General features: G+C 41.3%; 1 protein-coding gene across 8 annotated transcripts in view; it reads right to left on the reverse strand.

Annotated features, from left to right (window-relative positions):
• The window catches only part of SEMA6A (semaphorin 6A), a 126,327-nt gene that overhangs the window by 8,574 nt on the left and 91,535 nt on the right, over positions 1–26,218 (reverse strand). For 2 of the 8 annotated variants that reach the window (XM_036411361.2, XM_036411365.1), the window contains 7 exons: positions 24,689–24,865; positions 24,145–24,285; positions 23,984–24,064; positions 21,973–22,031; positions 19,879–19,899; positions 19,690–19,740; positions 14,297–14,461 (listed from right to left, as the gene is read on the reverse strand). In XM_036411361.2, the coding sequence (XP_036267254.1) occupies positions 14,297–14,461; positions 19,690–19,740; positions 19,879–19,899; positions 21,973–22,031; positions 23,984–24,064; positions 24,145–24,285; positions 24,689–24,865 (695 nt within the window). The remainder of the gene's footprint in view (positions 1–14,296; positions 14,462–19,689; positions 19,741–19,878; positions 19,900–21,972; positions 22,032–23,983; positions 24,065–24,144; positions 24,286–24,688; positions 24,866–26,218) is intronic. The other 6 variants (XM_045571856.1, XM_036411363.2, XM_036411362.2 and 3 more) reach the window with 6 other exon arrangements.

Genomic DNA, 26,218 nt, shown 5'->3' on the forward strand with positions numbered 1-26,218 from the left:
GAGGTGCGCTCCTCACTAGGGGCGGGTTGTGATGTTCTTGGTGCCAAGCATCTTTGGAACTGTCTCCAGCAAACATTTGCTGAGCACGGACTAAGGCACTGTGCTAGGTGTAGGGGGGAAAAGGTGAAGGAGACAGGCACTCACACAGGAACTACAACCAAAGTGTGCAAGTATCATGAGATACATGGCTTCTATTATACTTCAACATGGGCAAAGGCTTTATGTAGGAGGTGGCACTCAAGCTAAGTCTTAAGAATGCATAGGATGTCATCCTGGTGGGGTGGCTCAATTGGGTGGAGTGTCGTCCCATACATCAAAAGAGTTGTGGGTTCCATTCCTAGTTAGGGCACACATCTAGGTTGCAGTTTCAATCCCCAGTCCTGCACATACGAGAGACAACTGATACTTGTTTCTCTCTCTCCTCTCACTTCTCTCTCTCTCTCTCTCTCTCTCTCTCTCTCTCTCTCTCTCTCTCTCCCTCCCTCCCTCCCTCCCTCCCTCCCTCCCTCTCTCCCTCTCTCCTTCCCTTCCTCTCTCTCTAAGATCAATGAACATATCCTCAGGTGAGAATAAAAAAAAAAAAAAAAAAGAATGCATAGAATGTCAGCTGGAGAGCAATAAGGAGGGAAAAGAGGAATTCTGTGCTCATTAATGGTGAAAGGTCTCATTCTCTTCTGGTCTCCTCTGCCCTAGGTGCCCAGAACTGTGCTGGGCTGTGACTCCTGGGCTTTCGCACAGGCTGCTCTCTGTCTGGAATATCCTTGCTCACCTTCTCTAAATCCCTCTGATTCGGTCAGCTCTTCCTCCAAGGGTCCTGAACTCTTCACTTCTCAATCCTAAAATCATTGCTCTGTGCTACTTGCTCTATGTTTGTTTTTTTTCACCCGGGCTGCTGTAGGAGTGAGAGGTTTACCACTGAGTCTCAGGCATAAAGTGCCCAGTAAATATCTGTTAAGTAAGTAGTTTAAGTGAATGAGTATTTGTGGAGGGAAAATAAGAGTGAGAGCCGAACACCATTTAGAAGCAGGCTGTGAAAGCCTTGAGTGACTAAAAAAGATATTTAGAAGGCATGCCAGTTTTGGAAGAAAAATTCTTGGTTAATTTGCCTGCAATTTCAAGGGTCTCTTTTCCAGGTTGAATCCATTATTGAAAAACTGGCTTCAGAGCATCAATACCTTTGCATTAAAACACAGCTAGTCTACTTGAATCTATTACTACTATTTTTAAAACTAAAATGGTCTTCAACTATACTTATCCCTTGCATACTACAGAAATAGGTGTAAATGTTATCTGTCCTTTCAAAAAATGAAGCAAAACAAACGAACAAAAAAACTCCACATAAAATCAATTGCATCTACTAAGCTACCAGAGAAGAGCCTAAACTGGCTTGGCTCAATGGGTAGAGTGTCAGTCTGCAGACTGAAAGGTCCCAGGTTTGATTCCAGTCAAGGGCATGTACATTGGTTGCGGGTACATCCCTGGTGGGCGTTGTGCAGGAGGCAGCTGGTCAATGTTTCTCTCATCGATGTTTCTAGCTCTCTATTCTTCTCCCTTCCTCTCTGTAAAAAAATCAATGAAATATGTTTTTAAAAAAATATACCAGAGAAGAGCCCGCTCATCTGTCCCCAATTACCTGGCTAAGTATATGAGACCTAGGCAGCCAGTACCTCGAAATAGTTAAGTGCATACGTTCCCCTCAGTGTTCACAGGACGGCCTGATTCAGAGCTGCTGTGATATGATGGATGTGTCTGTCTCCATAGTGAAGTGATTAATAGGCATCTGTGTAAATCGGAGCTGGTAGCCACAAAGACAACAAAGCCCCTCTGTGTCCTTTAGAAAAATCTGCAGAGGCAGAGAGGAGGATGGACATTTCCTCCACTGCGAGCCAGAGTGGGGTTCCGTGTTGGGTCTGCGAGCTCAGAAAGATGGCAAAACACCAAGAAAAGCCCTGGGGGCGGGATCCCTTAAAAATAGCCTCTGGATTCTGCTTTATAGTAAGACAAACCTACAATTTCCTTGAAATCCTCCTAACAACTTGGTTGAATGGACTCTAACAACCCAGATTTTCTTGTTTGAAAAATCTTATTGCATCCAAATGCCAGGCTTACAGTCCTGCAAGGCAGTATGAATGAACTAACTGTGGGCCAAGCATCATGGCCGCTAACCACAGCGGGCCTGCTGTAATCCCCATTAAGGAGAGAAGAAAATAGATACGGGGGTGGGGGGGGTGGAAGAACCCTAACTGGAGACAGTTCAGCCTCTCCAGCCACACCCACCAATGGTGATGGCCACACTGAGAGCGCAGTGGGAGCTCTCTGTGGTTATCTGGTTAGGAAGCAGCCTTCTTCTTGTCTTACGGGATAATGGGAACCAGATGGCTTAGGAATAAACCGAAACGCCAGCAGCCATGGAAATGGGCTCAGAGTGTTTTAACTCAACTTTCCTCTTCCTTTTATTTTTGATATTTTCCCCCCTCTGTGCCAACAGGAGGCTGAAGATTAGATGCTGGGCGGGGTCATGGTCTTCAAGATGATCCAGTTAATGACTGACCATGCCAACGTAAAAGCAGCTCTCTGGCTGCTTACTAACCTCAGCTCAGAAGCTATTTTTAAGATAATTTACATACTGCAGCAGTGCTTACTGTGTGGTTGACTGCAAATGGACCCGCTTCCAGTTCTATCACCTTTGAAACGGATGCATTTTGTTGTTGTTGGGAGGCCATCACAGGAAGAATGAGCATGAAATTCATCTGACTTTATATATATATATATATATATATATATATATATATATATATATATATATATATATATATATATCTTTTTTTTTTTTTAGAAGAGAAACAGCTTCATTTTCCACTCTGCCAACAGAGGAGTGCTCAGTTCATTGTTCCTCCTCTACCGATGGGCATGCTACCCCCAGAGCTGGGGCTGAGGCTGGACAGGGAGCCATGATAAGTTAACTCTAAAAGCCAGGTCCTGGGATGTTGGTCTGCGGTTACATGTGTTGGAACTGTCACTGTCTTTGTAAAGGTAATGGCTATTTCAGATGGGCAGCGTTTTAGTAATATTTGTATGGTTTGTTTCCCTCCTTTTAGAGGCTTTCTTTCTAATAACACTGAAAACCCAACATTGAAGTCATTTCTGAAACCAGACAAAGCATTTCTGATGTCCAGCTTCCTGGTCCTGTCTTTCTCCTTTGCTCTCTTACATGGCATCAAAGCTACGAAATGGGGCAGATGATTTCCTTAAAAAATTGTGAAATTCAGGTGATTCCTTGTGTAATTTTCAGGCTTTCTTCTTCTTCTTTTTTCTTTTTACAAAGCAAGGATAAAATAAATATAAAGAAATAGGTCTGTTTGAAAACTAAAACTGACAGCTTAAACTTGCTAGAGATATAGTTCTCAGGTCATAGATGAGGCTGGGTGTTAATGGTTTAGAACATAAACTCTGAGGTCATAAGACCTGGGTTTAATTCTTGGCTCTATAACTAACTAGCTGCATGACCTTGGGTAAGTTATGCGATCTCTCTAAGTCCCAGTAGTGTTGGCTATGAGATAAGTGTTGTTGGAAGGATTAAATAGATTAAGTAAATGAATGAATATAAAGCACTTGTTGTTTGCAGGTCATGTGTTAATGCTCAATTAATAATGTAAGGGAAGTGTTTCTAGAATTTGTGACAAGTTAACTTGCCTTTGACAGGGTCCAAGATAGACTATTTTAATGCAACAATTTGGGTGGGTTTGTGTTAGCCAAGAGTGGAAAGTAAGGATTTAAAATTACAACAAAATCTTGGAGAGTGACTATAAATAAGAAAGATAGTCCATAGCAACTGGGAAATTATTCTAAACCAGTGCTACTCAGCATTAGCATCACCTGTAACTTGCTAGAACACAATTCCCTAAGTCCTACCCAGAGGTAGAAGCTCTGGGGTTGGGGTTCAGAAATTTGTGTTTTAATAAGGCCTCCAGGTGACTCTTAATGTTCACAAAAGCTTGAGGAACACTGACATGAATAGTTTTCCAGAAAATGCATCTACATCTTTAGCTTTAAAGTCCAGCCTCACACACCACGGCAGTATATAAACAGATTTTATATGAAGAAATGCAGTCTTGCTTGGAGTTGAAAGTATGCACCTTTGGTGATTCTCGTGTATGACAATTCTTCACTGTGGTTACCTTATTATGATAAAAGGACACAAAGACTGATGTGGTTGTATTGGAAAGGCAAATCCCTAACACCTCCCCTTGGTACCTGACAAAAGCTTGCCACACAGCCTGAAATACCGTGCCACTACTCCTGTAACAGGGCCCAATTCGCTAGAGCTCAAAGCTGCTGGGAAAATGACTTTGGTCTCTCTATCTGTCCCAGTGTGGAGACTCAGAGGGGAATTTCGGCTGCTCCCCATTTCTGTCACAGGGACCATCAGAGAGGTCCTAGTCTAGGTCAGCCCAAGCAGAACTGGGTCCCAGGGAGAGAAGCAGCAGAATCTCACTATAGTATAGACCAGCCAACTTTCTTTAAAGGCCTGCACCTCATCACCTTGAAATCAACTCCACTCAAGTGACACCCATCCGCCAAACAACATTTCTCCCTATCTTTGCACCATCGGGCAAAGGAATAAGAAACTCAGAAAGATTATTTTTCTTTATATTTCTGGATCGAAAGAGGGACCTGAGTTCATGGTTCATTCCCCACGTTAAGGTCTTGCTTTATAATAATAAAAATGCCTAGCAAAACAGGGCACTCATCAGAGCTCAGTGCCTCCAGATCTGCTGAGTTGAACTGAATCTGCAAATCCATAGGATTAGATAAGACATTTTAAATTACATTAAATTTCTGCTGTGTGCTTTTAAATCATGGAGTGCAAGACCCATCAGCACTTAGGGTATATTTATTACCTCAACAAATGTCAGATGATTGTGTCCAGCGTTATCTATTATTTATGAATAACAAGAAGCTGTAAGACTAGAAATGACAAGCTTTAATATGTCCAAAAGGTTAGGCATAATGCGGCTTGCTGCCCTATAAATTTCTTGACATCATTTTCCCTCCTAATAAAGCACTGTCAGTGGTGACTACACCGAATTTCCATTATGTCTATGCAGTTCATCATGACTGCCCTGTCTTCGGCGAAGATGTGTAATTGCAGGCACATCTTGGAAAAAGAATGCGTCCTTTAGAGAAATATGAAATTTTAAAAAATAATTGGAGTGGGAAATTCCTATTATCCCATTAAAAATGAATCTTTTTACAAGGACAGTTTTCGGGCTGTAGACTACCAAGAGCTGAAGAAATATTAATTAAGGATGACAAACCTTCACATGGCTCGTAATGAGTTTCCTGACACCGATTAAGATCCCGTCTACTGTGCATCCAATATGTTTGAATATCTTCCATTACACCTCACTAGCTGACTTCAGGGCCCCTCAGCGATGGAAGAGGCTGGGGAACTGACATCTGACGCGGTTCACAGGGATCCTGCCAGGCCTAAAGCACAGCCCCTTTGCTTTGCAGGACTTTCCCTGTTACTCGCCCAGCCTGTAGCTCCCTGGGACCCGCACAAGAACACAGCTCTTCTGTCCTCTTTCTCTCTCTGGCCACCGCATGAATTATGTATTCTGAGCGACTCTTGCAGCTTCCGAGGCCATTCTCATGTATAATGTCAAGAGAAGAGAAAATGTCCTCAGGAAATGCCCGGGTTTCCGCTATTTTGCCTTGTTAGACTCCTTTTCCTATGGAGCAGTGAGGTGTGCAAAGTAAAACTTGTAATAACTCTCCACCCGCGCGCCCCCCCCCCCCTTTTTTTAACTCCAGAAAATGAGGCTATCAGAAAGTTTTATTACAAAGCTAATGTTATTTTTCCATTATTATACATGATTCTAAATACGAATGGCTCTTCAGTTTTACTATTAGGACAAAACAAGTGCTAGATGAACACAGTGCAGTTGAACCAATTAAAGAGCCAATTTCTAACTACACCAGATGTTCAGTTAATAAGATCGTGCCTAACCTCGTCCCTGTAGTCCTTGAAAGTCCCATTAGGCTGTCAGGAAACTTTGTCATCGTGGTGTGTGTTTGTGCATAAGATGGGAGAGGATGGAAATAAAGAGATTTTTCAGGAAAAGGGAGGGGGCAAAGTGAATTCAAGTCAGTGGTGATGTGGCTTAAAAAAGTCATAAAGGTAAAAAGCACTTCTAGAAGGTGAATTGATTTTTAAGAATACCCTAAGGTTTAAGTTGCTGATGTTAAAAGAAAAAATTCACGTTGCCATCATCATAATGTAAATCTATTTTTTTTTAAAGAAAAATGGTTGTTAGGTGAAAATAGGTTTCGTTAGTTATCTCTAGAAAGAAAATGTAAATACTGGCGTGCAGAGTCAGATAGACCAAGATGAAACCATTTTCTACGTGGCTGACCACGTATTTTCTCTTCTCCCCTTTCCACAATAATCTCATCAAGACCTTAGATAAATTCAGTAAGTTGTCAAGAGGACACAAAATTAATTAGATCAAATCAGCATCTCTGCCCCGGCTGCTGGAAGAACAATTTCAGCCTCTACTTGGGCTTCCAGTCCTCCTCCCTCCTCCCAGCACACACACACCGGGAAACCCCCACGTCATCTGTCTGAGAGCCCAGCTCCTGACCTCTTAATATCATTCTCTTCAGTTTTTCAGAGAAAAGTCAGAGACTGCCAATACACTCCTTTCCCAGGAGGTGACAAAGAACTATCAATATGGAAAAAATAAGTGGTGGCTGGATTACAGTGCCATTACTTTCTCAGTCTCCTTAGTTTCAGAATCTGTTCTGGGTGAAAAGTCCCTGCATCCCAGTGTTTTAACTGAAATGTCCGGGAAGCGCAAGAGAAGCAGGCTGGGGCTTTCCCTAACATACTAGAGCTTGGAGCTTGGCCAGAGCTCTGCCAGGAAAATGTCAGGGATGTGCAGACAGCTCAGATCCAAAATGGAAGCAAAATTTCATGTCCCAAGTTTATTGTGTGTATGTTAATGACCTAGAGCTGAATAATCAACGTAATAAATGTCTGTCACCTATCAGTCTCTGGATCTCTGTCTTGCCCTCTCCTACCTCCTTTTGTCCCTTTCTTTCCACCCATCTACCTTTCTGTCCCCCATTGGCTGCAGATAGAGCCCGGGCCCCTTAGCACGGGGCTCCGTACTATCATTGCAACCTCAGTTCCCATTCTGGCCCTCTGCATACTTTATCACGTTCATCATAGCATGCTGCTTGCCCCTTCATCATTATACTCTGTACTTCAATCGCTTTGTGTCTTGGGCATGTCACTTATTTAACTTGGGATGCCCTTTCCCCTTTTCCCTCAAAACTTTGACCTTACTTAGCCCTCAACCTGCAATGAGTCGCACCTCCATTTATCCTCTCTCAGCCGTTGGCCGGCCCTTTTTTCCTTTAATTCCTTTACTCTCAGACTTCACTCTGCCTCATTGGCTAGCCAGGTCACGTGTGTGTATGCTACACTGTAAGCTTCCTGAGTGCAGGGCTTATGTGTTGACTTCAGATCAGTGTCCACTGTCAACACTCAGCATAAGGCTTATATGCAGCACAGACTTGTTGAATGTCTACTGGATGCATCAAGAAAGAATTCAAGGAAGAATGCTGTTTTGCTTTTCTTTTAGTGTTATTATCACTACTATTAAATTAGTATTTTGTAGTGCCTTTTGGATTCCAGTTCATCCCCTTCAGAGCCATGGAAATGAGAAATGGAAAAACAGAACAGCCATACAAAGAAGGAAAAAAAGATGATTAATATAATAGTTGATTAAAAACTGAGGTTAAATAAAATTAGGAAGAACCAAAAGTTTTAACCATGCCTGTGTTTAGGAATGGTTTGATTTCTGAGCCTCCCTTACTTAAAACTGGCATGTAAAAGCTTGCTTTTAGTGATAATTAAGTTATTATGTTTCAAACACATAACTTTTAGTTAAAAATTAAAAATTTTTCACAGAATTAAGTTTTTACTTTAATTCCTCTGATATGGGTTATTTTAAGGGTTAAAGAGCAAGTGTAATCTAGAGATTAGATCATATATTCTCACGGAATAACTTAACAGAAACCTTTTCAATAGGATTGCCAGACAGCAACTACGTATAAAACACCTGGTTACATTTCCACTTCAGATAAACAGTAATATTTTAGTATAAGTATGTCCCATTTAATATGTGGGACATATTTACCCTAAAACAATTATTCATGGTTTACTAAGATTAAAATTTAACTGGGCAGTCTGTATTTTACCGAGCAATCCTACCCTCCTACCCCCGAGTAATGTGCTTCTAATGATTCTTACAAATATTCTTTAGACCCACTCTAAAATTTTGGAGAATAAAATAGTTTAACAGATTGTAATAAAAATAATACTAAACCTTTATGGGCCAGGCATAGCATAATTTACAAATGAAAAAAATACTAATGAACTGAATTTCAAGAATTGTATTTTGTTTTTTCATTATCAGCAACAACAGCCACTTAGATACCAAGTTTCTTGTGAACTTTGAAGGATACCTTTCCTCTAACCCTCAAGAACAGAAATAAATGAACTCTTAATTCAAAAGGGTTGTTGGAACACCCACCATTGATTTCCCATCTCTTGGTATCCTGGGCGCTAACCATGCATTCTCCTGCCTGGTTCTGTTAATGGTCAAATTGTTGGGTGGGAGTTCAGCTCCTTGCCCTTCCCACTAGGCAGTCCTCATCAGACAGAGCCTTTCTCTGAGTTCTCTAAGACTGTCCTGCTCAACTATTACATTTAGAAATGGCTGTGATACTAAGTTTTATTAAAAAGAAACTAGTGGTGTGCATGTTTTTAAATCAAGTTCAGACTGTTAAGAAAGAAAGAAAAAAAAAAAGGCCTGAGTTTGCCAGCATTTCTATAGCAATTTTAAATATGAACCCTATCCCAAACACCCCTCACTTTCTTCTTCCTGTCAAGTGATATATGACTGTTATAATATTGGTGCTGTAGGGAAGGACTAAAGAGAAGGGGCTGAAAAACAGTTTCCAAGTCCTGTGTCCTTGATGTGTTTGGCCAAGTTGTCTAATATCTTTTTTTTTTTAATCTGCTGTGCACAGGTTTGCCTTGTTCACAAAGACAGTGGAAGTCGTAAAAGCTTTTTGGTACATTTCCTAGTCTGTATGTGCTTCATCCCTCTGGCAGGTTGATAGTTCTTGGACAGGAACTATGTCTATCTCTAGTATGGCCTCTACCTCCTTATTGGCATCCAGTGCTGTGCTATGGAGCCAGTAATACATTTTGTCTAGAAGCTTCAGAAAACATTTTTTTTTGTTTGTTTTGTTATGGTGATAGTACTAAAGAAATGGCAGAGAAAATTGGATCCAAGTGAAGGAAGGGAAGCTGATTTCCCTTCCTTCAGTACTGCCATCAGCAATAGTTTGCACAGAAAATTATCTACACATGACTTGATGGGAGCTAAGAAGCCACTTTCCTCATCTGGAGAACGGGGATGCTTTACAATCCCCAACCCATGAGATTTTAAACATTGGAGTCTGTTAACATGGAAGAGTGATCAGGGCTAGGCTCTATTCACAAATATACTCAAAGCCGGGTTTCTAAGCTCGTTAATGAAGGAAGCTGCTCTCTAATGGTCTGGAGAAGAGTCAAGTGTAGGTTATTGCCAGGCCAAGGGAGGGACTGTAGCACAGGAGTGCTTCAAGACAGGGGGAAAGTAGCCCAAGCGCTGAGGGTAAACTCGCCCCCAGGCCACAGTTTGGGTAATAGCTAGCTGCCGTCTACACTCCACTGCTCACTGCTGTCTGGAGAAAAATCTCATCAGATGCTCAACAAGCCCAGAATGACTTTTTTTTTTTTTTTAAAGTTTAAATTCATTTTACTCTAAATTCCTCCTTGACCAAACTTTTCATTGCCAACCTCAAAAGCTTAGTAGTTGGGAGAAATCAAAAGAGCACTAGACAATGTAATTGGAATGTTTAGAGCCCAGCCAACAGAAGGTGGAGTGATTATTAAAATTTTGTTCTTCCAAAGGCCAGGAGCAAAGTTTCAGTAGTTGTTTTATCCTCGATGGAGTCTTTTAATTACTGTAGGCAGAGTTACCCAAATTGGAATCATTCAGCTACCAATGCTACCAATACTGCAATGTTAGTGCTACCAGTGATTCTCATGGACTATATTATTTACTTGTTATTTACTCCATATTTCCATTACAATGTATTTCAAATGGAAACTTTACATCATTACCAGACATGGAAAAAAGTGTCCCTTTTCGTAGATAAAAGATGGCTACAAAAATAAAACTCACGGAAAGCAAAAACAATATTAATTTCAGTTATTTCTGGCTGCAAGTCAAAGCCCATAACCTAAAGCTAATTTTTTTCTTGTCAAAAGAGACAGGAGCATGTTTAGGGACTTGTTAATGATAAAGCACCAAACTGAGACTTTTCCTTGACATCACCAATAAGGTGGAAAGAGAAATGAAAATGGTGTGGCTCTCCACCACAGGATTCTTGAAAACCGTGAGGCCCCGAGCCACCTAAAGCATCTTATGGAAGGTGCTGCGTGTCCAACCTGGAGGCAGTGCTGCCGTGGGCTAAGGTGCCTTTGAGGAATAAATAATTGATTATAAAGAGGATTGTTAATAAACCCTGTGATTTATAAAATTCCATTCTGGATTGTTATGGAGTGTGGATAATATACTCATTATCCTTTATAGACCTTATGAATCTTACCGGGCAGACTGAAAACTGCTTATACAAATAGCTCGTACATTGATTAGAATATATTCAACATTTACTGTACATTTTAGTTTAAATTATTCATTTGATTTCTTGTTTAAATTCTGTTTCTATATCTTTTCCATGTCTATAACAAGCATATCTTGACTAAATGTGATAATGTGATAGTATTTCACTTTAAAGATTTCCCAGAATAAATAAGCATACTACAATTCTGGCATTTCCAATCAAAGGGGAACATCGCACAGATCGAGTATGCCATCTATTTTCTGAGAGCTCACAGGAACTCTATAAAAAAGTCGGAAGTAGGAGATTTTCTTTTGTTTCTGATTTATTCTTGCATCCCAACGGTCAGCATCTATAGTTTACATTTATGCTACCCAGCTCGCTAGGCAGATCTGTACATGGCTAATTTCCTCCCAATATCTTGTAGTCTTCTTGGAAATCAAGTTTTATGGTAATTGTTACTTTTGGTCAGAAACAAGAAGCACAAGAGTGACTATTAATCCTCAGTATTGCTTACCCTAAGAAAAGTTTTTATTTATTTATTTTTTTGCTGTGGTGAGGGGCGACAAGCCAGATCTAAAAATACACTGGATTTTCTTTCTTATTCACATGTAATTACAGCTCCTTTGTAACTACTGATCACTACCTCAATCATTATAGAAAGAATACATATAAATATATATTTTTAAATGTGGCAAAACTAAGAAGGAAGTAGCTCAGGGCTGCATCTAATTTATCAACATGGCGATTAAAGGGCTGGCTGTGGAGGCTCCAGACATTTAGGGACCGAGAGATAAAACAGAGCAGTTGGCTGTGTTTTTACTAATGAATCCAGGGCTTAAAAGATATCAGGCAATTTTAAAGAAAAGCAGCAAGGACAGGAGACATTAGACAAGGCCAGGAGGGTAATGAAGGGCAAGGCCGGTTACTGAGCGAGAAAATTGCTTCATTTTCTGTGATATTGCTTCTGTGTGCTTTGCAGGGCTCTTCTCACGCTTTGTTAATATGACTAGATATTCAGACAACATCCGAATGCCACTCACAGCAGAGAAGGAAAGAGCCTTGGAACATTCCACAGAGGGGCAGAGGGCTTGGGTCTATTCTCTTGAAAAGGGGAGGCTAAGAACAATGGCAGCAGAAGGGGGTTAGATTGCAAGGCTGGGAACGGTGCTTTAACAGAATGGGAGGGACGCACAGGATTAAATCAACACGAAAGACAACAGCAAGGGAAAGGAAAGAAAAGGCGAGCAAACATACTCTGGAAATGCAGACTTGTTTGGAAGAGGAGGTGGGCCAGAGCATGGGACTAGCCCGTGGTGGTCAGCATGTCTGCAGGGCAGAGCCGTGGGCGAGTCTACTCACTGGGGTGTGTTTCCCCCCCTCCCCCCCCCAGCGGCCACAATAAAAAGGGCATTGGACACCTGACTCCTCAGCTAGCTGGTCAGCGGACACGTTTTCTGCTTAGTGGGGGAAATGTGCAGTATTTTAGAGACAATTCCAGAGTATATTTAGCTCCTGAAGCTGGCGCATACAAATGTCACATTCCCATGAGACAATCGACCCAGTGACAAGAGCACCTGCCAGAGGCCCTCAGCAAACCCAGGAAACTCGCATCCCGGGAGAGGCTGCACACATGGATGTGACGTCATTAAGGCACCTACGCCAGGGAATGACAGGGAAGCAGCGAGGGGATTACAGATTGGGGCAGGTTAAAGAACGTCATCATGAGTCAGAAAAGAAACAGGACTTTTCCAACAGAGGAACGCCACCACCAAGTCACAACACACAGTGCTTGGCAAAAAGAAAAACAAAAGATCGAAAGAAATCATGATCATTAAACAAAAACAAGTCAGAGCAAAAAATGGAAATTAAAATCATAAATAAACAATCATGGTAAAAGGAACATCAAAGCTACATCTTCCAAAATTTTCTGCATAGCATCTCGTTGTCTTTGCCCCATCAAATACACCGTCGTCAAAAGTCAAATTTGACAGGGCAAGGCAAGGAGGGAACAGCACAAGAACAGTGATCATGTTAAACACCCATGCAGTCACACCTCTGCCACCATTGTTGGACAAGTTGTAGACTGCTTCCAGCTTTGTCAATATTCACAATAAGACCCGAGGGAGAATGAACAATGCCGAATTTTGAAATGATGTCCAAGTGTTAATTGGACTCTTTGATAACCTCCATCCCTTGGGGGAGTTAACAGTTGGAGAAAATTCAAGCCTCAGGAGAAGTGAAGAGAAAACAATTGTAACCAACAGCTAAATTTTGGCCGATATATTTAATGCTTTCCTGGAAAAGCTGTTTGTTTGTTTGTTTTAGAAAGTCGCAGTGGGCAAACACAAAGTGTTTTTTCTGGGTTGTCTCTTCTTGAGAACCCGGCCAAGACGAATGAATACCTCTGAGGTCTGGAGCCACACATAACAAATCATGGCACATGCGAGGGCTTGTGGCCTGCCGGACAGCCCGTCCCTTCACAGATTGGCCTGGCATTCAGATGAGATGCAAAAAAGGGTGGGGGTTGCACATGCAAGTCTGCCTGGGAAACACCCTCTCCGAGTAGAAGGGGGTGGGTTCACGGAAAACCCCGAGGGAGGACATGCTGTGCTGGAGGCTGCCTTCACTGCAACTGGTCTGCCCTGAGACTCCAAGCCCTGCCTGGGTGAAACTCTTGAAAACATATAGGAGTCAACAGTTCTGAAGGGGGTGGGGAACAGCTCACAACATAACTGGGCTTTTCAGTCTCCGATTTACAAGACTGGTTTTTTGGACAAGTGAAGGCCTCTTTGGTTGCAGCTGCAACTAAAGTGAGCTGTGTGGCTGTATGACCAGAGCAGCAAATGACAAGGAAAAAGGAAAAAAAGATTTAAAAAGATGACATTTTCTGTCTCAAGTTGAGCAAAGAAAGCCAGGGAGAATTTAGCACCGTTCACAGTAGAGTTCCCTTCATTTAGGGCAGCTCCCTTTCCGTTTTCCATGCATAGCAATTCTGCTCGGTTCCATAACATATTTTTGTTCTGGCCGTTGTCCTAGAGGCAGCGACAGGATGCTTTCAGGACCCTGGCTCTGTTCAAACGCAGTGCCAGGCAAGACTGAGAGATGCTCGCAGCCAGAAAAGACTGTGCCCTGCCATTTCTCCATTCACTGGTTAAGCGGACTTTGACGTTGCTTACATGCACTTGCCAAAGCCCTCACTGCATTCATTCCAATGCGGTGGGAAGAGAGGACCCACAGATTACAGGAGAGGGCGGAGGGGGTCTCAGGAGCCAGCATCTGTGCTGGGCCAAGCCACACCTCTTTTGGGTGGGGGAAGCTTAGCGTCTGTGCTATTTGTTTTGTGTGGTTTCTCCTTGCGTGGGCAATAATTTAGGATCAAGCTTAGCCAAGAGGATTGGGTTGCAGTCTTTTTTGAGATGCTTTCAATCATAGCGTGTTGGAGGTTTCTCACATCGGGCTGCGATCCTGCTGGAAGCAGTTACAGAGTTCTCCCTACTGTTCCCTCCCTCTCCCCCCAGAGGAAGAGGCAATTCCAAGGCCTTACCCTTCTTGTCTTGGTGATTATGGGAAGACACTGCCCCCATAGGGTCTGTGCTGCCGGGTGAATGGAGCAGGTCTTTCCAGTCCAGCATTCCTCCCCTAGACTCATACCCCTCTCGCGCCGTCGAATCTGACGAGGTGGTGCTGGGCAAGAGGGAACTGGAGTGCCCTGTTTTCATCACAAATACAGTTAGGGAGAGGCATCACCCGAGACATCCCTATCCCCTTAGCTCAGAGGCTAGGAGGTTGGACTCCCACACTGGCTGTAAGACCAGAAGGAGATGGCCCTATAAACAATACAAACGGGGGTGGGATTCAGCAGAAGACCCTTTGAGCTTAGTGGAGAAAGGGTAAGATTCCATCTCTGCTTCCTGCTGAGCGAGCCTTGGGAAATCACTCAACTTCTCTGGGCCTTGGTTTTCCTTGTGCACAAAACGATGCCTCTTACTCTCACAGTGTTGGGAGGATAAATCGACATAATAGTGAAAATATCTAGGAGTGTCGGACACATTGTAGGTGCACAGGAGATACTGATGCCCTGGTTTGGTAGGAAAAGGCAAACAGTATCCACTCTGGGGACACTCTGTGGCTGAGGGGGAGGCTTATGGCAATGCACCCGCCTCTCCCATCACCCACAGCTCAGGGGTCCTGGGCCTTCCTCTCTGAGGGTGCATCTACGTTTCAGCGGCAACTCAACTCCTTTCTGGGAGAAGTGGTTGCTTTCTAAAAGGACCTGCTCCCACCTCCTTTCTCCTCTAAGGCTCCGTGTTGTTATGACTTTGTCTTCTGTGTCTTATTCCAACCGTGCTAGCTTCATGGTTTTATGAGTCCTAACTGTGAGAGGTTGTTTTTATGGCACATGGACTAATACTGTTTGATTGGAAAGAAATAGCTTTTTGAGATCCATGGTGGCCCATGATAGATGTTAGCAGAATGGCTGTGTTGGGAATTATGGCAGACACTGGACATTTCCTGTGAATACACTCCTAAGTTTTCCTTCTGTCATTCCACAAGGCTAAATGCAGATCCTATTAAGTGCTTTGATCTAAACTGGTGCGATGATTGAAAGAAGCCCTTTCCCTGTTCTTTCTAGGAGAAATAAAATATGACTTCTTTAGGATGTCTAAGTAGTCTTTGGGTAGTCAGCCATTTTACCGGGAACAACCTCTTGAGTAATTTTTAGAAACACATCTCGGGGCAACTACGGTGAATGTGTGATTGGTGCCTTTGGTAGAAAGCAGGACAGAATCCCAGGTGGTCTCCACCTTGGGCTGTCATCACCATGCATGCGATAGATAAAATACTGGCCACCAGAAAGAAAGGCTGGAATGATCAATGCATTACATCGTTCCTTTTTACAATTATTATTGGAAGTTGGATTCCCAGGAGACTGTACTAGTGCCAGTTACAAAATATATACGTAAAAGAGACGGGAAAAGCAAGCCAGCCGAGTGGCTTGTCTAAGCTATAATGATTTCTATGTATGCACCGCACTTAGATGCTGTGCAAAGCTTTGGTAACATTTAAGAGGCAGCTTTCTGCGTAGAACTTGTTTGGCTCCCACACAGCTTCAAACATCCACTTTGGTACAAATAGTCTGATTCAGAACCAACTGCTAGAAACACATTCATTTAAAACCCAAGAAGGCTTGGATCCAGATTTTTTGTTTTTACATTTCTGGGTATCACTCCTCATCTCATGATACTGACAAGAGAACAAGGGAAATCACCTGAAATTTCTTTTGCTTCCTCTTGCTTTTATATTGAGCCCTAAAATGCAGCCTCAATTTTCTACCCTTCAATTCAACACAGCTCTAATGAAATATATTGTTAACCTAAGAAAGAATTCAGCACCCAGCATAAGCAAACAATTAGAAATAGCTTTGTAGGGAGCTAAAAGGTGTGTGTGTGTGTGTGTGTGTGTGTGTGTGTGTGTGACAAAGCCTCTCCTCGAAGTAGCAAAAAAAATTTCTTTTACCTGAGTTGATATGCATTTTGAGCACTTTTAATGTAACTGTGTCCAAGGGGCAATTTTATGATAATACCATAAGTATGGTTAAGGGAGAACATTTCTTAATACGGTAATCTAGGGGAAATATATGCCTAAGGGACACATTCTCTGTAGAAAGATTTCTAAGACCATATGCTGCAAATACGAGGAAAACTCATTGGTAATGGAAAGCTATAGCTATGAGCGGATATTAATGTGGACCAGATGGTAGTTAGGTAGGGAAATGCTTTACACAAATGTGAGAAACCAGCTCCTTCCTATCACTGAAGTGTTAGTCTAGTACCCATCACATCTCCATTTTTTTGTATGTAAATCTAGAGAAACCATGCATCTGATGTACTCAAATTTAAAAATAAATAGAGCAGCATGAGGCTTGCAATCTTTTAAACTTATGCTTAAGGACAGGCAACACGTGTCACTGGTGAATCAAGTAGTCGCAGAAAGCAATATCTGATTCTCAAAAATTTTACAAGCACCATGGAAAAGGACCATTAAGCAGCAGTCCTTAATTTGAAATCAAAGAGGCATATGATTATTAACTCTCCAAGCTTAAAAAAATGTTGAAAGAAAATCACTTCTGAGAATCTGATTCTACAGGCTATATTAGTTTGTGCATTCCCTAAGAGACTGTGTAACCAAAATCATGCTACAAAAAAATAGGCAATCATTTGTGGATATAGTATTACATGTCAATAGAGTTCAAATCTGTAATTTTGTCTTGATAATCCAATTAGGGAGGTCATGTTTTAACTAATGGAGCTTATGATGTGTTCTTATAATATACAAAGAGGCGGATATTAAAAGTTAAGTTTAATATGCATCATACTGTTTCTCTATATCTACAAATCTTCGTGATTCCAGAGGTTAGAGACCTTTCAAACTACTCTAACTTATTAACAATGATTATAACCAATTAGACACCAAAAAAAAGAGACACTATATCAATACAAGAGAGGAAGAGAGAAGAAAAATAACCAGGGTCCAATTCACTAAAAAGGGTTTCTTGGTTATGAAACTGATGTTGCACAGAGCTTTTGCCAAGCAGAGTGCATGGTTTATTGAAATGATCCCTTTTTTAGGCAGTTGTGGTTTTGTTGTTCACTCTGTGAGCCTGCACTCAGCCAATGAACTTTTTATGGAAACTTTCAAAGCACACAGTGGGGAGCAGTGGGTGCACTCTGGTCTGTGCGGTTGGCTTCCTAAGCTACATCCTTGCTTTTAAAAATAGCAATTTGGTATTTCCTTTGAAGGTAACAACACCACACCTAGTCCAGTGCCTGGCACTATTGGCTGAATAAATTAATTACCTCTGTTCTATGTTTATTAATTCCAAAATCAGCATATCTTCAATAGTTTGTGAAAAGTAAGTCTCCTGTATTTTTCTAAGTACTGTCTCGAGCAGCCTCATTTTGATGGTCAGTTAATCATCTAACCACTCCATCCTGGTTGGTTAGCCTGAAATGGACAGGATTATTCATGAAAAAGAATACAGTATTCCAACTCTTCTTTAGTTTCATCACAGAAACTACTAGTCAAAAACTGAGGGTGGTGAGGCATTGTCCTTTAAAAGTGTTAATATGGAGACATTAATAAGTTCCTTTCCTTTTGAAAAGGAAAAAGAGATACATAGATTATTTCTGTTCATAAAGAAGATCCCAGTTTAATTGTTCTATCGATATGAGAAATTACCTGGGAGTTAAAATTGTACAAATTGATGAATGCTAGGGAGGTTGCTGATTCAATTAGATTCAAGACCTGAATTTATCAGTTTCTGATAAAGATTATTCAATTATAAGAAATTATTTCAAAGTATGATATTGAGAAAGAGTAGAAGCTAAGTAGGCTCTCTTTCTGAAGGATAGGCTAAGTTAGAGGACATATGCCTCCTGATAAATTTTTTTTCTAGTAGTTGGTGTTTAATGTCTTGGTTGGAGCCACAGATGAGAGAATGTTAAAGGTGGATGAATAATTTTGTGGGTTTCTCTCTGTACTACCTCACTTCATGTGGGGGTCAGTCAGGAGAAATCAGGTATTATTTTCCATATCTGCACAGCTCCAGTTTATATAAGATAGTCTTTAGGACTTTCAAAGAGGCTTTTTATTTATGCTAATACTCACGGGAAGTGAGAGTTCACATAGAGTTATTAGACACATTTGTAGCCATCTTGAACTGTTTCTTTAAATCCAAAATCCACCTTGATTTCTTTTGTTTGTTTCCCCTTCACTTCTTACCTACCTTTACATTTAAAGTAACAGTCCTAGAACTATTACTATTCTCAAACACAAAATCTATAAAATTTGTGTATCACTGAAACCCATAGTCACCATTATTCTATATAATAAAAGCCTACTATGCAAATTATCCTCTCAACTGGGAGTTCAACCAGGGGTCAGGATCTGCGGGCCCCTCTCTCTGACTGGCCCCACCCTGGCTGATGGTGGTGGTGGTGGTGGTGGTGGTGGTGGTAGGCAGCTGGGGGAAGGGAGGCCCTGGCTGGCAGCCTGCAGCTGCTAGGGACCCTACTGTGCATGAATTTCATGCATTGAACCTCAAGTAATGCATTAGCTTAAGTTTGCCATCACACATATTTTTTCATTTTATATTAAAAAAAAAAAACCCACATGAATAGTTTACCCTAATAAATAAATACTTGGAGTAACTTTGAGAAATGGAATGTTTTAACTACATTTAAACTTTTTTTTATAAAGAGCTCAGAATATTCTGTTTATGGATTTAATAGCTTTGTTTAATGTAGCGCCTGCATTTCAGGGCAGGAACAATGGGAGAAGCCCTGTGTGCACATCGTTTGTGCTGTGTCTCTCTTCCTTGTACACATTTTAAAGAAATCTTGATGAAAATATGTCTAAATAGTTGCACTCTTTGTGAACTTAAATTTTGATGGCCAATTTCATGCTATATTGGAAAGTTTTGCCTAGTAAGAAGCTAGTATGTTCACTCTATAGATTTTCCCCTGAAGCAGGTATGGTCTTGAGAGTGAGCATTTTGGGAATGTTGCTCTCCATCGGTTAGAGAGTTATGGCCTTTTAGTTACAGGCACTATTCTTTTATCTTGGATATATATATGTCCAAAAGCAATTTTTTTTTTCTCCTTCAAGAAATCATTAAAGATATTCACCAAATTCCCTAGGGTTGGCATATTTTATGTTATATGGATTAAACTGTAGGACTCAAGTCTCATACATCAAATGCAGGCTGAGTGATTTTTGAAGCATCATGCAATCTATAAATAATTTTAGTGAATTGGGGCCCTGAAGTAATAAACAATCTGGTCCATGGTGTTTAGAAATGAAAACTATAAACTACCACAGGATAAGTGGCTTGAAGAATTAAAAAAAAAAAAAAAAAAAAGAAATCCATCAACTGACCATGTACTGTGTTGTAAGACATTTCATGATCTGGTAGAGGAGTTGAAATGTCTATAAAAAAAATAATGAGGACAAAGAAATTAATTTAGAGAGAAATCTAAAGTTTGAGAATACTGAAGAGGATTAGTGAAGCAGGATTTCCTAAATAGAGTTTCACCGATAATTAATCACGAGTAATGCCATCCTTACCATTCAGGGCCACGAAGGAATCTGAAAGACAAAAGGAAGGAGAAGGTTACTTATGTGTAACACTGCTTAGTGTGACTTACATGGTAAGTGGGAGTGAACTAATACAGGACTATAAGGACATATGATATCCAACACTAAGTAAGTGCATTTCAATTCTGGCTTGTAATGTAAGTTGCATTCTATTCGGTCCAATTTCACCCCCCCATCTCTTCCCCAAGTGAGTTTCCTCACAGGCACTGTCTTTATTGCCAAGAGGCAGAGAAAAAGCAAGAGTTAGTAAAGAAATGGTAACTGTGATTATATGTGTTTCTGAAAATGTAAGCCCTATCATATATGTGAATAAAATAAGTACCACATGGACCCACACTTATAAAGAACCCTTTTTATACATTCTCTCATTTCGTCCTCACAACCATGCTGTGAGGAACTGTCCAGAATCACAATGTTCTGAACTCAGCAGGGAGTTTACTTAAGTGATGAAAACAAAAATAAAAGAAATCACATCCACACAGAAGCAGCCTACACCTGTGTGTGCATGCTGTGTCTGGGTCAGACCACTGGTTCACTCAGCCTGCCCTCAGCCTCTGGCACTGGCTCTGCATGATTTTCTCATCTGCCCTCAAAATCCTGATGCAGAGTCATTGCGCACCAATGACCTAACGCCTCTGAAAGCCTGTCTGTGAAGGTGTAAGTCCCATGAAGTAGGTCACGCTCCAGCAGAGCACAGGGAGCTGAGAAGGCACTCAGATAGGCGGCCCAGGGTCGCCTCAGCCCTACCGCCCTGAGTGGGCCTCTGAGAGCCTCAGCAGGAATGAGGTTCAAGGGTGGGGAGTACAGGAAAACAGAAGCTGGACTGCTGAGGTTAAAGAGTAAGTCACGGGCCAGGGTAGAGGGTCTCCCCTATGCTTAATACTGGGGCTTCCATCAGCCTTTCTGCCAAGAATACAGGTGCAGTGTGAGCCCACTGGTGCATGGGGCACTTGGTAGAGCTATTAACAACCATTGTCACATTTTTCATAGATTTACCTATGAAATCCAAATTGACACCCAGTTTTCTACAGATGCCCATACCACCAGATCATAAAAATATGATGAAAAGTATTCACTAAAGTCAGCTAATTCAGTTCATATAGAAACCAAAACTTGTTTCCTGAAAATGGAGCCATAAGGCATCAATGTGACTAACATCCATAGATCTAATTGTTTCACTCCCCAAAAGTAATGTAGATCTTTTGGCAGTGACACTGTCTCCTGTGCTGATTCTTTAACTCATTAAATGTTGTGTCTGAAGACATAATAAGCTTTTGCCAATATATAATATTTGAGAACAAAAAAATATATGCAAAGAAATTGGAGATAAGGCTGCCACATCTCTTTATTTGATTATATCTGATTTCTATAAGAGATAAGAAAGTTAAATGACATGTTAGCATTTTTAGGAGAGTTTTGATATTAATAAAAAATAGGAGAACCAGGATCCTTTACATGAAGTTCTAACTAAAATGTTACCATTTAATAACTTTTGAAATGAACTCAGATTCACGTAGTTTAATTTTTATGAAAAGGTTATTTTGTACACTTAGTGGGTTATATATGAAACTTTTTTCTACTGCAAATGTTAACAAAAATCTAATTTAAAAATATAATTACTTTTGTTAGTTTCTATGTTGAAGAAAAATAAAAATAGTTCCATTCAATTAAAAAGCTAGAGTACAATGTCCAGACTTTTCATCATATTTGGTTAAAAATTACAGTGTAAATAACAAATTTAAAAAAAACAACAAATCTGGGCTTTCACAAAAAGAAAATGCAGACATATAACTTATTGCTCTGCATAATTAATATCTTCTTAAGTGAGTCTGTTTCTCAGTATTGTAATAATGCACTAGGTGCCAGCATTTATAGCAACAGCATCGACAATAACATTGGCTCTAAAACATACTATTTTCTTTATTTGATATTTAGAAGATGGTTTCTGTTATGTATGCGTGTTTTGGTGCCAGCTGTACTCAGTTCCACATGCAGGGTAATGTTTCCAGCCATTCCAGAAAGCATCTCTCCCCAAAGATAAACACGGATAAAAGCTTCACTTACTGTGACAGTCTCCAAGGCCATCTGTATTGCCACGCTCTATGTCCTGTTCAAAAGTTAGTCTTTCAGAAAAGGAGGGGAGAGAAAAACAAATTCAATCATGTGAGTCATTACTCAGGTTTCACTAAAGCAACTAACACAGTTTGATAAACTGAGTGGCAGGTGCAAAAAATATGTAGATAACAGCTTGAAAATTATATCTTTGAAATTTACAGAAATGAGTCTTATGTATAAGAATATCCAAAAAGAAACCCTTGCTTAGGAAGTTAATTCAGATATTATTAAGGTGTGCATTATTTATAACTGTCTTTTACTCTGATTCCCTGAATATGTCTTAAACATTTAAATGTTAAAATACACTGTTCTGAGCAATATAGTTTATAAATTTCTCTCTATAAAAGCCTAATATGCTAAGGGTCTGACCTATGAGTTGACCATTCGACCAATCGCTATGACGCATACTGACCACCAGAGGGCAGACACTCCTTACCAGTAGGTTAGTTTGCTGCTGGGGTCCAGCAGATTGGGACTGGATGAGATGGGCTGGGCATGCCCTGGAGCCAACCTCCCACAGTCCCTCCCTGGCCTCTAAAATATTTCTTCTAATTAATTTCCTTTGAATGTGCATGAATTTGTGCACTGGGCCTCTAGTTAAAAATAAGTCTCCCTCTACTTTCTCTTTCACCCTGACCCTTTCGTTCCTAGATTTTTATCTATTTCTTTGCTTAGCAGTAACTTGTATAACAAAGTGTTAAAGGTACAAATGGCCAGTGGCTCTGTGGGGCCCGAGAAGAGAGGGCTCGGAGGTGCATTTTGCTGAGACCATTCAGGTAATGTCTTCACTCTCCCGTCCTCAGGAGTATACTTCTGGTTATACCTTGAATATAGGAAGATCATGCTTGGCTTCCTTCACTGTGCTTTGTGATTCTTCCTCCTTCACTTCAAGAGTCCCAGGAGAATATATAAAGTGCTACCACTGTAGCATGTCTATATTTTGCTACTTGTAAAGATGATGTAATGAAGTATAGAAGTCGACCCTTTGTATTAGTCAAATTTCCAGGTCAGATTTAGTTATCATTCACCCTGTTTATGGGAATACTTTCCCTCATACTATGCAGGTGGTGGTGATGAGGTGGCCTTCTGCCTATTTGCCTAGCTGTTCTAAAATGGGAGAGGAGAGTCAGTGATGTGAGCCCTTCTGTTCCCCCTTTGGATTTGGGGAAGTTGAAGAAATTGGCTAAGAAAGAGCTGTGCTGCCATATGGCACCTCCCTTGAGTTGCCATAACCTGTCAAGGACATGCATTGGATGTTTTTCCAATGTTATTTTGGATTTCACTTCCAATGAAGTAAACACATAAAAGAAACCTTTTAACTAATGCCAGCTGAGCATTTAAGGACCGGGTTACAATTTTAAGCACCGAAATCACAGGCATGTTACACTGCCCCGATTGAGCCGATCTGCTGGAGAACTGCCAAGAATTGACTATGTAATGAGTAATAGGGTCAACTGTTCTGCAGCGCAGGAGAAGATTTATTGGATGTGTACAACATGCTTGCAGTACAAACGCATCCTTAACAAATGCTCTGCAATTTCTTCCCAGCCTCGTATGGTCAATTAGAGGAGCCCGTTTTGTGATGGCTGGGCAAACCGCATCACTAATCTAATTGCTACCCAACTCCCCTTTTCTCTGCTGTTCTCAAATTGTGATGATTAAGGCATGCACATCCCTGTCCCCCTCTCCCGGGAACACTCAGAAGCCCACTGTGTTTCTTCTCTTTGTGTTTGTAATCAGCCTGAGGATGCATGATTAATCAATTGGAAATCCGCCACCTGTGATATTGGGGTGTTCTGTGAAATGGGAAAAGGAAGGCGAATGGCTGATTGTGTGGCTGTCTGTCCCACTGATGAGGCTGTGCACAGAAGGCTGAGTGTGGTGGTATGTGCAAGCACAGTTAACTCATACATATAGACTGGAAAGCACCTTCCACTCTCCCACACCTGGGGCACCTTACCTGCTGCTGGGCAACAGATAGGCACAGGAACCTCCTTCCTTCACCCACCCGCAGTAAGGGTCTCTGGAGGCGATACAAGTCCTGCAGGAAGAAGATGACCGTGAGCTACATAGGCCTCCTTTCGAAGCATTTCCTAATGAGCAATGAGGCAAAGTACATACTTTTTGCACTTCCCATGTCGTTCACACCGACCGAGGGGAACCTTTATCACACAGGTGGAGAATGCAACATACAGAGAGTTGCTTGCTTTGTCCAGTTGCAATCCCATAATCCTCTTGTCTTCTACTCCATCATAGCTACACCTAATTGTAGAAGGCAGGATAATATCATTAAAGGTTTCTCTCGGGTCAGTTCTCTTTTTCTTGCCGCCACCATCATACTCAACACCCAGCCCACAAAGCGATCTCTTAATCTGATCTAAGTAAAGGTGAAATAGATCCTTGTACATGTGCGCCCTGCACGCAAGTGCACGCGCACACACGCACACGCACACACACACACACACACACACACACACATCTATATGTGTGACTATATAAATAAATACATTATTGACAAGGAGAAAATAATGCCTTTTATGTATTAAAAGATTTTCACAAATAATTTTAAAAGCCACACCTAAAAATGTAAAAAACCTATGTTTGCCTTGACTTCCTCTGAAAAACATTAAGTGATTGCCAAGAAAGGACCAAACATTCTACATACTTTTCAGGATTGTAAACGCTCATCTCCTCCAGGAAAAGGCTGTCATTTAGGAAACCACTGTTTCCTATTCTGGCCAAGAACTTCAAGATGAGTCCCTTCTCTGATCCCAGGAAAACCACAGTGTGATTCTGATAGGGCCCAGCCGCGGTGTCTACTGCAATTTTGGTGAGGCGGTATCTGAAATTACAGGGTCGCATTTTCCATCTCTCTGTTGGTCTGTCATCCGAGTGTCCCCCTTCCCACTTCACACAATTGAATTGTGACAGAGCTTTCTAGTAATAACCTCAAGAGAAATATATGCATGCAAATAATGCTCTCAAGCCGTTCTGGTATGTTACTTCCATATGCAGAGCATTAGTATGGCTCCAAGGGGAGAACAGAGGTATGGGGTGTGGAGGCCACGTTACTTAATAAGTAGCCAGCCATAACCATCTGAAACCACTCAACAATCATCTCTGCCCTGAGCAACAAGGGAAGGCTCATGTCTCCTCTGAAGAGGAGAGGAATAAGGGAACTCATTTGACATTTCATTTAGCATTGGAAAGAAAAGCAATGGCTACCATTTTTTTATATACCATTCTTCTGATGTAAAGCCACATCAAGAAAATGCCAGATTGGAAAGATTTTCAATTGTATGTAGAAGGACTGAAGTTCCGAAGGATGTGCCAGCCAAGCAAGATACATTTCAAGCAAAGGCGAAGGGCATCAGCCTTGTCACACATCTAGGCTAAGTCCCATTGGGCCTCTTCTTTCTCTCAGCCATTCAGTACTCCATAGACACCTATTTGTCCTAAGCACCATGGCATGTTCCAGAAAATATGGACCCTCTTGCAAGTTATATTGTTTCCATTTTATGGACAAGAGCCATTGTAATGCTTTAACATATTTCAGTAAAGGCATAGTTAAAAAATGGTGGTAAATTTAATTAGTCTTGTGTTTGATGATTGCCCAGACTGGATGGTACTTGGGAAAGCCTGTTGAATTGTTTGGAGATAAGCTCTGAATACTTACAAGGAGGAGTACTTAATGCTTTCACAGATTTCACACCAGCTATCCCATCTCAGTTGGCCACCACTTCAGATAACAAATGCTAAAGCATGACCCTTCATGCTGGCATTCTTTAGCATTTGCAAATCCTCTTTTTGTTCATGCTCCACTTGAAAATTAACAGCCAAGGCACAATGCTTGAATGGAATCTGCAGCTTGTTTTGCAACCATATCCAACCAAACAGGTGTCCACATCATCGACTGATTCTCCTTGACTGCTCCTCCACTTTGGCACAGGCTGGACTAAAGGGCTACCCAGGAAGGAGATATCTTTGTTTCCTGTAATTGCTGGCATGTGCCCAGTTAGCCCCCAAATACCCAAACTCTTCTCAATGGGAATGTGGTCACGGGGTTTTGTGGCATCCACCCCACTCGTCAGCATTTCATAGTGGAATCAATGCACGTGATCACAGAAGATGTCTGTGCCATTTCAAAATATGACCCGCTGATATGAGCATGAGATGGAGTAGGGAAGATCCCTGT

This window comes from Pipistrellus kuhlii, unplaced genomic scaffold, assembly GCF_014108245.1.
Source record: "Pipistrellus kuhlii isolate mPipKuh1 unplaced genomic scaffold, mPipKuh1.p scaffold_m20_p_4, whole genome shotgun sequence".
Classification (NCBI taxonomy): Eukaryota; Metazoa; Chordata; class Mammalia; order Chiroptera; family Vespertilionidae; genus Pipistrellus; species Pipistrellus kuhlii.